Source organism: Prionailurus bengalensis, chromosome A2, assembly GCF_016509475.1.
Source record: "Prionailurus bengalensis isolate Pbe53 chromosome A2, Fcat_Pben_1.1_paternal_pri, whole genome shotgun sequence".
In the NCBI taxonomy this organism is placed as follows: Eukaryota; Metazoa; Chordata; class Mammalia; order Carnivora; family Felidae; genus Prionailurus; species Prionailurus bengalensis.
Window position 1 is genome coordinate 150,397,431 of NC_057348.1, and position 13,285 is coordinate 150,410,715.

Sequence of the window (13,285 nt, forward strand, 5' to 3'; positions counted from 1 at the left end):
CATTTCTTCGTGCTTTAACAGAATTCATTACAACTCGATTTCAAGACTTCATTGAAAAAAAGAAACATACTATATGGAATATTAAATAAGCAAAACGGTGAGGCTTATTATTCTAGGTTTACAAGGTCTTGAAATCACAAAGTTAAAGGATAATCTTCAGCTATTCAATGTGAAAATATGTAAGCTGAAGCCTAAATGCCCAAGAAGCATTTTCCTGATGTATGGTGTGTGTCAAAGTGTAGAGGATACAGAAGCAAACCGGAGAGAGTTCTGGGTCCTAGCAAGTCTAGACAAACCACCTGACACTTTTTTGGACCTGGCTAGGAAGGAGAAAGGAGAGAGAAAGTGACCACAGGAAAGAAGCATTGTTTAACACGTGTTATCTCTCTCTCAACACAGAGAAGTAAAAGTAAATGGGAGCGAACCATTTGTCTTTGTAAGAAGATCCAGGCACTGAAAGGCTTGCACTGAGGGCTGGAGAAAGCTAGGTACTAGTAAGTTTCATTACAGGAAGCCCAAGTTTGTTAACAAAGCCTAGAAACCTTAACATCACAGGAGACAGTAAGTGGATGTCTTGACCTCTTATAGCAAAATGGAACCATGATTAACTCATGATAAAAGGCTTCTAAGAAGGCTACAATATTTTATTTATATTTCCTATATTTCTTGTAATGCTGCCCTAAAATCTCTTCTGAATAGAAATTACAGATTGTCATTTATGCAGAATTAAAAAAAAAAAATTTAAATGGCTAGATAATTAGCTGTTCCTACACGCTCAGTTAACCAAAGCGAAGGTTAACTAAAAACAGATTTTAGTTTACCTGCTATACCTGAGGACAAAACCATCTAATTTGCTTATTATGCCTAACAGAAAATAATCAGACTTTATATGAAGAGGTACCCTTGAAAACTCCAACATGATATTAAGTATCACTTCCTAATAACATGTTTTAAAATTATTATTATTTTAAATACTTAGGCTTCCTTTTTTGGTATTCATGTTACTCTTTTAATACTTTTCAAAAAATAAAGGCATAGCTTTTATCACAATTGTTTTCTGAAAATGTCAAGAGGAGAGCGGACTTTCCCCTTTCTTTCCAGATGCTTCATGTAGGCAGAATACGGTCATGTTTTCTGAATCAGTTTCTGTTCACCACTCAGAATTTAATTGTTTATTTTCCTTCATTACCAGCTTTCAAACTAGGTCAAAAAAATGTGTATTATCCGAAAACATCACTTCACATTATGTCCTAACAGAGTATGCCACTATACTCTGAGACTAAAATTTCCTAGGACAACTCACATGGCCTAATTTTAGAGGCTCCTCAATCTCTTCTCCTCCACCTTAGTCTCATTCTGGCCAGGTACTTGTAATAGAGCTTTATTATCACATTTCAATTATTAAACAACGAAGTTTCAAACAGGTATCTCACAGAACTACCAGTTGTTCCATAAAAACGTCACACTACTATGGTTGCTTCTTACATACAATGTTTACCCCAAATTCAAGTTTCTGATAAATCAAATGTTAAGTTGAAATTCTGTTTCTGAGGCATTTCCTGGTATACTAGGCAGTGCATTAGAAAAGAGATATTGCATTTAGTCTACAATAATTATCTTTTAACCTTCTGTATATAATTAACAACCATTCAGAAAGAAAGTGCAAATGTGCAAATGAGAGACAACAAAAACAGTTTCTAAACACGTAATGCATTCATATAGGATATAAATCCATACAACTAAAAATAAATGCTGACAACATCCTTCTGAGCATTAAGCGACACCACCAGTTTTGTGTTGTATGTATTCTTTCTTCTCAAGTATTCAAAGAAATGCAATAGACATTATCTTCTTAAATTTTCAAATTTTTCATGAGTATATTAGGATATTACCATTTTTTTCACAAATCAGAAAACAAGGAACTACCATTATCTTTGCATAATTTCAATAATAGAGCCAAAATAAGAACAATTCTAGCTAATCTCATCTGGGATCTTAATTAGTACTACAAGTTTATTTGTGTGAGTTAAAAATAGTATCACTCATGAGAAACAATGCCAAAATTATTATGCTAATAAATAGTGTTAAAGGCCTAAAGAAGAAATACTTTAGCAACTATGAGGTAACACACTAGTTGTAGGCATGAGGAACGTTTATATTGGCTCTTTTGGGTGTATACATTAAATGCGAAATCAGAAAGGAATCATGCAAAAATCCGGTTGCCCATGCAAGCACCCCAGAGTCTAATCCTCTCCTCTCAGTTCTGTTGTCAGGCCACAGTAGTGTGGAGACTTGTAGGCTGCTGTCCTTGTTGTAATGAATGGGAAGAGGCTGACAGTGGCATGGTCGAAACCTTCACCTCTTCTTCCCCTGTGGAAAAGTCAGTCATGGTCTAGTTATGGGTGACTAGATTTGTTAACAGTCCCTTTAAAAATGATTTCAATATTTGGAATACTGATACATATATAAAATACATGCTTAATGGCTGGAATCTGGGTGTGAAACAAGACATGAATTTCAAAATATAAACTTATCAAGTACCTAGAAAGTAGTTACACTGTAAACACACCCTTCAATTTAATACTATGTCAGGTATAAGAACAAATATAATAGATTTAGGACTATAAATAGACAAAAAGGAAAAAAAAAAAGAGACCAGGAAAGCCATTCTTTTCCAAGCCAATTGGACCCCCTTTAAATTCAGATACTCCTCTAACAGTAATAGAATTTTGTGAAAAAAATTAAAAATAAATTCACAGATGTGAAAACATGATTTTTAAAAGGAAAAATGACAAACCCATGTTTTAAAGGCAGAAATTATGTTTATAAAAAAGAAATAAAAAGATACAAATATTAACTCAGCAAATTACCATATAGCATCTGAATATTCAATGTGCACTTCTGAAGTAATGAGAAAATAGTGAAATGCTAGTAATACAATGATCCAATTGACTGAAAGCAAAGATGACTACTTCTAGGTCAGAGAACTATACATGAAATGAGATCAGTTCTCCTAATTATAATTGATAATTACTGTACAAGTGACTTTGTTTCACACATGACTCAAAATTCAATCAAGTCACTGCTAAAATAGCTAATTCAGTAATCATATTTAAAGAAAAATGTCCTCTCACAAGTAAAACTGAATGCATAAAAACATGAAAAAAATCCAATCCTAAACAGTTTCAAATATTTTTCTAAGTATATCTTAAAATAACAATGCTTACAGACTGAGACTTACTATGATTGTTTTCCAAATAATTTTTAGCATTATGGATAAAAACATCTTGGCAGAGAGTTCTTGGAAAAACAAATCTGCAAAGTTACATTTAGAAATACTTAACTGGCAGATTTAACGGACGACATGAAGAAAAAGACCTCTGGCCTTTAGAGCAGGTTCTTTCATTATTTTTCAGTAAATTGGCAAAGATTCTATCAACTCCAAGTATACAGCAAAGGAGGCTGTGTAAAGGAAATTTTAGACTACTAGAGCTGTTGGTGAGAACATGTTGCTGATAAGGACTGAGCAAGAGATTAATTTTTATGAAGTCGATAAACTTCATTCTACTTTGTAACTACAGGCCACATCCCTGAGCTGGGCCAATTGTCTCATGAATGGATACTGCTGATGAAAAGGGATCTGCAAGTGTGTGAGAGCATAAATCAATTACTATGGGAAGAAAGCCAAGTTCAAAGTACATGCCAGTGATCTTCATTTGTGAAGAAGAACATCTATGTTGCAGTGGTGAAACATTTCAGTTTGAACGTGGGATCTGAGTACTTATCCCAATTCTACTACTAATTGAATGTTTGACCTTTAACAAATTATTTAACCTTTCTGGAACATAGCTCTAGTATTTCTAAAATGAAGGAGTTGAATAAGGTAAGTCACTTTTTAGGACAAGAAAAGTCCTTTCTTAAAAGCACACAGTGTCAATAATAAAGATCTAAATGGACTTACTTAACCACCCACTAATCAAAGTTGTCCACCAAGAATATTTATTTCAAAAGTCCTTCTAAGCTTAGCAAACTGGATGTGCAGCCAAGAAAATGCTGCTAAAAAATTTTCGCCTAATTAAGAAAATAACTAATTTTCAATGAAAAAAAAGTGTTTTCATTTAGGCAAAAGAAATGGAAGCTGCATTTCTGTCAAACCTCTGGCAACTGTCTTTCCCGTGATAGGTTTCAGATACATAAATTTTTAATAATTTAATTGAAACAAAAACTAAACACTTAAATACAAATATGTAACACATAGAGACATGGTATCTGTAGGATATAGAGGTGACTGACACCTGACTGTGTGCTTGTAAAGGTCAGGGACCCTGTTTTGCTCTAGGTATCTAAAGAATAAATAAATAGACGTGTCTTTTCCAGTGTTGAGTACTGTCTAAGCATATCTTAAAGTGGCAGGTATCATAGAAAGAGTATGTACTCTCCATTATGAAGCACTTAACCAATATATACCCTGATAAGACACCATGATATTCATTGCAGGATACAAAGTTGAACCTAATTTCAATAGTTCAACTCAAGTACAAATGAGTTACAACTAGGGGTGGGGAAGGTAGATACTGCCTAGGTATTAACTTGCTTCATATTACACAGTTAAAATGTATATAGTTTTCCAGAATTTTATTTCTGTCATTTCTAATTGGTATTGAAAATCCCAGATCATCTGGCTACAATTATAAAACTATTCAGTTTTGAGGCTTAGCACATTCAGCTTCCTGAGGTATTTGCCAAATATTTATAGGACGTCAGAGTATTCTGTGTAACTCTTGATAACAATTTTAAATATTTTGGTGCATTAAAACTAAAATTTCTCTTGTCATCAGAGACTTGAAAATAATCTAATAAAGAAGCTTAATCATCAGTCACCATTTAAATACCAAACAAGTATGCAGAGTCAAAAACGGAAAACCTGAAATAACAAGCTCTCCCAACCTCCCACAAAACACGACAATGATTCAGAACCTACAAGGTGGTGACTTCATTCTTAGAATTTCTGGGAAAAAAAGTATTTTATGCTCTACGGTTGAGTATATGTTAAAAGGAAAACCCACAAAAAGAGGACCATAATGTAATGCCACGTTTTTGTCTTTTTTTTCATAAATATCTAGTTTAGATGAAGATTTCAAATGATTAACACGAGGACAACTACACTCACAAATCTGTAATTATTCCTTCCCACTGTGGCATTTTCATAATATATACGGGTTTGAAATATTTGGGTTAAGATTGTTTTTGTGCTGATGGACAATATGATAACTGTGAAATCAGAAGAACAGATAACTTACTGAAGATGGTCATGTAATAAGTCAAAGAAAAGTACACAATGAAGACAGCTAAGAACTAGAGTCCCACAAAGGCACCCTTCTTCCTATTGTATCAAGTGCACACTGTACCCTTGCTGTCAGAGTTCTCCATGTTCTCATCCATTCTATTTATACAATACATGAAGCACCTCCCGTTACTGAAGGCAGTTCTATTGCTTCTTAATGAAATTACATACGAATTCCTGCCTCTACGCCTTTACTAAGGAGTCCCATCAGTATAAAAGATCTTTCTCTTTTCCCCACTAACCCAAATCCAAGATACCATAGTACAGATCAATTCCTACTTCTTCAATGAAGCCTCCCCAATAATTAAAGGCTCAACTGAGGTCTCTCATATTCCAGTATCATATAGTCACCGCTTTCATACATAATATTAATTTTATTTCTTCAACTATACTGCAAAAATACCTGGAAATAGTATCCATATTTTATAGTTCTTTTGTATTACCCATATGGCCTACTTCTCTGTTGGGCAAACGGTATCCCAAATACTCATTATAATTGATTTAATATTTTATTTTTAAATGTTAAGGATATTTCGGGGAACTTAACTTTAACTCTTAATGTTATAATCAGTTATGAGATACACTACCAGTCATTACATGCCACGTTCCTAAATGGTTGAAGCAAAACGAAACAAAATTACGCTCTGACATGCTGTCTTGAATGGAAGGGAAAAAAGCAGTATCAGGAACTGAATACCTAAGTGTTTCACAAGTGAATATCATGTAGAAGGAGAGGACTGAAAAATGCCACTCGGAATTACCTACTAACTGCCATAATCAAATGAACAAACATCATGAGTTCCACCGATATACGAACCACTACATTGGTGCTATCATGCTCATGTAAGTGAACTTCGCTGTATCAACTGTTAGATTCACTGTATCGAAAGCCACAAACCATATTCTCTGAACTCAGTTACTTGTCTTGAAAATGAAATGAAATGTTGTTGGTCACAAAGGGAACAGAGTCAAAGAACTCTGATGGATCTCTTCAAATTTACCTATCAACCTTGCTAGACACAAGAGAGCGAACGACTTGCCGGTAACAGCACGTTATTACGATAACACTGTGCCGTGCCGTATCTTAAAGGCCATGACAAGGGATAAAAATGTATTTTATTAATTATGTAACAGAGTGAGGACTATTCTATTCTACTTGAGAGAATCGGGAGAGAAACAAACTCTCTCTCTTACCAGTCATCTCTAAAGTCCAAATTAAATAAACTGAAAAAAACCAAAACCTATTAATGAGAAGGATTCCTTTAGACAAAGAAGTCAGTTGATCTAATAAATGTTATATGGGACCTTAAAACCCAAAAGTTCTGAAACCTTCAAGGGTAGCAGTATAAAACCAGAAGTATTCTGGTACCACTTATAGGAACCAAATATTTTTCCCAGAAATAAAAACATGACAGACAAAAAGGGAAAATATCTCTCCTTCAGCAATTGCTTTTTCACAGAAAGTATACTTATACACATATCTCTGTGAAACATGAATAATCAGAGTTCTCAAAGATTAAGTACTTTACTAACATAAAGCACAGTTTGTGTGTGTGTGCGCGTGTCTAGCAGTCAAAATAAGTACCAAAAGTAGTTACAGAATGGCTTTATCCCTCATGCTCTCACTAATTACCATCTTAAAAAATATTTTTTTTTCATTATTTTACTTTTAGAATGTATAATCAGAATTTTTACCATGGTGTTGAACTTTATAGCACCATAATTTCAGAGTCCGTTTTTTTTCTTTTTCTTTGTGCATTTATATTCCATATGGAAGTTTGGTGACTACTCTGTTAAATAAAATGCTTCCAAGTTATAACTAGTTATAATACTCCACCATCCTTATAAAGCTCAATATTACAAGGCATCCATCCAGTTAAAATTTTTTTCGATTATAAGGACTTTTTTTTTCCCCATAGAAATTTCCAAGAATAGTAAGTACTCTGTTATTCAAAAATTCTCTCCCTACCCACCCAACAACCTGAAGGCATGAGATATTCACAAATTCTCAAAGGCTATAAATGAACCTACCTGCTATAGGGATCCCTCCCAGACCTGTGTTGTGCTGTGGCGGGAGATTCAAGTCCAAGAAATTACTATTTGAGGTGGGGTTTGCTGTGTGGTTCAAGTGCATGATGCTATTGCGTGGAAAGGCCATCCAAGGATAGCGGGCTGCCTGGCCTGGAAAACTGAATGAATTATAAACTGCTCGGTGCTGCTGAAATTGAGGGAACCTCTGTGGCAAGACTGAAAAGGTACTATTGAGAGAGTTGGCGTTTGTCGGTGCAGCAGGATGCAGGAATCCAGAGCCCGGACCTTTGGCGGTTGTAGTGTGTGAAGAGGAGTTCTGAAGAGACGTGGGCGAAAGGGAAGGCTGGTCTTGGACTGACAGTTCCTTTTCAATCAGGTCTGCTAAGGCTTTTCGAGTGACGTCAAAGGGATCAAAACCCAAGTCATCCTCTGGTTGTTTAGAAGAACCAAAGCCAAATGCTGCTTGCCAGTCTGTGGAGGACGATACCGGGATTGTTTCTGTTGGGAAGACAATTAGTGATGAATTTTAAATACATAGTTTACTTGCATACTTAATGAGTGTCCACACTAGTGAAAGTTAAACACGTTATATTACAAAATAAAGGCAAATATAACCAAAATTTGTATGATTTCTTAGCACGTTAAAATTATAACATTATAAAAATCCTCATATACTTTTAGCAATGATTCCATTCTTATTAACTTCAAAAAATTGAATGACAGAAACTGATTTTACTAATCAAAGAAAACAAAGTACTTGAAACCCAAATTATACTTTCAGCTGTTCATAATCCAAACCTGGAGAAAGTCATTTAACATTTATTTATTTTTGAGACAGAGAGAGACAGAGCATGAATGGGGGGAGGGCCAGAGAGAGAGGGAGACACAGAATCTGAAGCAGGCTCCAGGCTCTGAGCTGTCAGCACAGAGCCTGATGCGGGGCTCGAACTCACGGACCGTGAGATCGTGACCTGAGCAAAGTCGGACGCTCAACCGACTGAGCCACCCAGGCGCCCCTGGAGAAAGTCATTTAAATGAAATAAGGTAACAAATGTGATGTAACAGAATTCAATTAGTAAAGTTTACTTTTAAAAATATATTTATCGGGGCGCCTGGGTGGCTCAGTCGGTTAAGCGACCGACTTCGGCTCAGGTCATGATCTCACGGTCCGTGAGTTCAAGCCCCGCATCGGGCTCTGTGCTGACAGCTCAGAGCCTGGAGCCTGTTTCAGATTCTGTGTTTCCCTCTTTCTCTGACCCTCCCCAGTTCATGCTCTGTCTCCCTCTGTCTCAAAAATAAAATAAATGTTAAAAAAAAAATTAAAAATATATTTATCAAAGACAAAGTCCAAGTAATTTTGAATATATGCTTTATATACTGTTAGGAAAAAATAACGTAACTTAATGAAAAAGTATCTACTTAAATTTTATTATTTTTTAAAACTGTCTGCTCCACTCATAATAGGTACTATATTGTCAATGTTAACTTTATGGTGTCCTTCACATTAATAAAACTTACAATGAATAGAAATGAAAATAGCTCAAAAATGCCAAAATATAACCTTCAATATTAACTATCATACCTCTCTGTCATCTGGATTAAAAAAAAAAATCTTACATTTAACTATGTAAACACAAATATGATTAAATATGTCAGCCCTTAATAATTCCTAGAGGAATAAGCATTTTATTATCAGAAAAATGATCTAACCCTTCATTTCTGAAGATATCTGTTAACACAGTAAGTTCTAGGTCATACAACTACCTATCTGGCTATCTTATTCTACGCAGTTTAAATGTTTACAACTGCACGAAAAAGCAAGAGCGGGGACAGGGGTAAAAACACATCCATGAGGTCTCATTCCAGTCTAAGTAAAATGATTCACATGCAGCAGTTCTGTCGTATACCTGATGTGAAGAGACTCTGTGGCTCTGGTGCTGTAGGCCAGTCACTGGACGTCTGTGGGGAGCTGGGGAAAGGAGGAAGCCCACTTGGGATCGGGTTGGGATGGCGAAAGTTATCTGAGAATAACGACTGTGACTCAGTTACTGCCCCTTCAAAAGGAGACCGTGCACTGTGATTGGATGAACTGATGGGGATGACAGGATTGGATTTTGATAAACCAGGTGGTGGTGAAGGCGTATCACTGTTAGATATCTAAATAAAATAGGAAGGGAAAAGAATAATCAATATTAAGTTTATATACTTTAATAAGCCATCATTAAAAAGGCTTGCAACAAAAGATATTAGAACAACGGTCTTCAAACTGGGGTGCTTAAGACTTTATGAGAACATGAATTTTCAAATAAAAATCCATTTTTTTTTGGATTGACCCTCCTTGAAAAGACTAAGTCAGCCTCCTCTCCTTTCAGAACCTACCTTCTCTCACTTTATAAAGAAAAGAGTATTTCTCACTCTTTGACCAAAAGTGAAAACTTTCTGAGAGCAACAAAAATGTATTAGAAATATTCAGACTGGTGATAAGTGACTAATGGCCTGATTCTTTTGCAAACTACGTGATTCTCAATACTTAAGAACAAAATGGAAAGAAGATCTAATCAAGTTATTTCTAAAACATCATTAAAAATAATTTTTAGGAGGGTGGCTCAGTCAGTTAAGTGACCAACTCTTGATTTCGGCTCAGGTCATGATTTCACGGTGCATGAGCTCAAGGCCTGCATGGGTCTCCATGCGAATAGCACGGAGTCTGTTTGGGATGTTCTCTCTGCCCCTCCCCACTTGCTCTCTCTCCCTCCCTCTCAAAATAAGTAAATAAACTTTAAAAAAAATCTTTAAGAGAAATAATTTTTGGGACGCCTGGGTGGCTTCATTGGTTGAGCGTCCGACTTCAGCTCAGGTCAAGATCTTGTAGTTCATGAGTTCAAGCCTTGCATTGGGCTGTCTGCTGTCAGCACAGAGCCCGCTTCAGGTTCTCTTGATCCCCTGCTCACATTCTCTTTCTCAAAAATAAACACTTAGAAAAATAATTTTTATGATAAACCTTTATATGATTTTTTAATTTAAAAAAATTTTAAGTTTATTTAGTTTCAGAGAGACAGAGACAATGCAAGCAAGGAAGGGGCAGAGAGAGAATCCCAAGCAGGCTCTGTCCTGCCAGTGCAGAGCTAGATGTGGGGCTTGAACTCACGGAACTGTGACATCAAGACGTGAGCCAAAAACAAGAGTCAGACGTTCGACCGACAGAGCTGCCCAGGTATTGACTCAATCTTTATATGACTCTTAGGTATTGAGTTCATAGAAGGAGTTCAAAAATTCAATATTGATATAACACTCTTTCTTCCCCCCACCTATATAAACAAGACACCTCAGCACTGACGTTATAAAATGAAAACATGGCTAACAATATAGTTAAAACTTGTCTCCTTTACCAACAGGTAATATTCATCTATGGATGCATGAAGACCAATTTTAAAATAGCTCTATCTCGTTAAGAGATAAATGTCCAATATTAGTGTTTATGTTTAAAATTTTTATCAAATTCTGTATTTATATAAGTTGCTTTGATCAAATCAAAACTACAAATAAAAATTCAGAAGAAAGGGGTGCCTGGGTGGCTCAGTTGGGTAAGTGTCTGACTCTTGATTTCAGCTCAGATCATGATCTCACGGTCAATGAGATTGAGCTCTGCCTCAGGTTCTGTGTTGACAGCATGGAACCTGTTTGGCATTCTCCCTCTGTCTCTGCCCCTTCCCTGCTTGCATGTGCTTCTTTCTCTCTAAATAAATAAACTTAAAAAAATTTCAGAAGAAAGAAAATTGGCATTTTTTAGCCTTGTGTCAGAAAAACATTTTTTTCCAATTCAAAATTCATGTCTATTTTTATTTAAGAGAAGTATATGCCTGTCAAGAACAAACTATGTTGTATTAAGGTAATATTTTATAATGGCAGTGGAAACAGACAAATGAGTTCAGGGGAACAAGGAATGATGTAAAATTTCTGATTGTTAAAAAAAAAAATAGCATGTATATATTTTTTTAAATGAAGGACAGAGCAACAACACATTTTGATATCTGAATCTCTTAGAAACTTATTAAAAAGCAATGTAGTGCATTTATTTAAAAACACCAATATTTATAATATCCTGAAAATTACATCCTTTACAACTATTTTTAACTTATTATGAAAAAAAATCTTTATTTCTTTGGAGAGAGAAGAGGATAGAAAGAGAGGGGAGGGGCAGAGTGAGAGGGAGAGAGAGAGAATTCCAAGCAGGTTCCACACTCAGCATGGAGCCTGATGCAGGGGTCAATCCCATGACCACGAGATCATGACCTGAGCTGAGATCAAGAGTCAGACAGATGCTTAACTGAGGCACCCCAAAAGCAGTGTATTTTAGATCTCTAAGTTTCTCAAAAACATTGTGGGGAACTAGCCAGTCTTTATGGAACAGATTAGAACTACATTTTTCTATGCCCATGTAAGAAGACGCACAGATATTTACGCAATGAAAAACTAGCAAATAGACAAGATGATACAAAGCAGGACACAAAGATCAGAATCTCACTCAGTTTCACTGTGGATACAACTTTGAACTTAACTATTTAGTTTGTTATTTCAAAGCCCACAGTCATTCGGGGATAGGGGCAAACTGTTGGAGGCAAGGACACTGCGAGATACAGAAGATTAAAGTTGACAATAAGCAACAAGGGGGGTATACAGCAGAGAAATAACTCTTAAGAATAAAGGTGGCATGCTAGTCTGAGACCATTTTGTAGATGGTCAAAAAGACCAGTAGTATCAACAGACTCATATGACACTAAAATACTGAGCTACCATACAATATGACATATGGTCATAAGGATAAATCTGAGTCATCAAGAAAAGGTTAAGTTATGCTCTTACACAGTAATTCTGTGGAGGAAAAGAAGATTCATTATACTACATTTAAAAAAAGATATCCACTAAAAGTATTTTTAAATTGTTTCAGCAAAGTATTTTCCACTATCCAGAAAATTCACTTGCACAGAATGCTTTGTTTCAAGAGAATGGAATATAAACGAAGTAGAGAATCAAGAGTCTTACCTGCTGTGAATTATCACCATTCCCTATACTGAGAGAATCTGAAGGTTTGTCAATGGGGCTGCAAAAAGAAAACACATAGAGTAAAATCAGAGTAAAGTCATTCTCCCACAAGAAAAACAAACACCCCAAAAGCTAGAAAAATAGATATTTTATCATCTTAACATTTGTTGATGCACTCTGATGTAAAGATATTGGTTTAGATGTTGAGGATACAAAGAAGTATAAGATCAAATCCCTACACTTGAGCAACTTAACTTACATTCTAACTAGATTCTCCAAAAACAATGGGTGAAACCATAACTTATGAAAAAAAAAGTACTGATTAAAGTGAGTACTATTGTAGTAGGTCAGAAATTTAATCCATTATTTAGCTTTGTGCGCATGATAAACACATTCCCCATTAAAATTCTTGGAATAATACTCACCTATTTTTCCCGGTGTTTAACAGAGGGAATAAAAGTCACCCAAATATTCTCTACAGGTTCTTAAGAGCAACAAATTTCCTTTACTACTTCAAAATCCTAGTTACAACCCTAGAGAAGGCATGTGTGTGAATAAATGCACACACACACGGTGCCTGGGTGGCTCAGTCGGTTGAGTGTCTGACTTCGGCTCAGGTCACGATCTCACTGTTTTGTGAGTTTGAGCCGACGAAACAGAAACTTCTGTGCAAACTATTTACTTAAAAAAGTTTTTTTTAATGGTTATTTATTTTTGAGAGACAAGAGAGACACAGCATGAGCAGGGGAGGGGCAGCGAGAAAGGGAGACAAAAATCTGAAGCAGGCTCCAGGCTCTAAGCTGTCAGCACAGAGCCCAACACGGGGCTCAAACTCACGAACATCAGATCATGACCTGAGCCGAAGTC

At 35.8% G+C, this 13,285-nt stretch overlaps 1 protein-coding gene across 6 annotated transcripts in view; it reads right to left on the reverse strand.

Moving 5' to 3' along the window:
* The window catches only part of CNOT4 (CCR4-NOT transcription complex subunit 4), a 147,399-nt gene that overhangs the window by 25,219 nt on the left and 108,895 nt on the right, over window positions 1-13,285 (reverse strand). For 4 of the 6 annotated variants that reach the window (XM_043589628.1, XM_043589625.1, XM_043589627.1 and 1 more), the window contains exons 8-10: window positions 12,419-12,476; window positions 9,283-9,532; window positions 7,376-7,873 (exon numbers count right to left, since the gene is read on the reverse strand). In XM_043589628.1, the coding sequence (XP_043445563.1) occupies window positions 7,376-7,873; window positions 9,283-9,532; window positions 12,419-12,476 (806 nt within the window). Of the gene's footprint in view, window positions 1-1,365; window positions 2,371-7,375; window positions 7,874-9,282; window positions 9,533-12,418; window positions 12,477-13,285 lie in introns of those variants that run through there. The other 2 variants (XM_043589630.1, XM_043589629.1) reach the window with 1 other exon arrangement.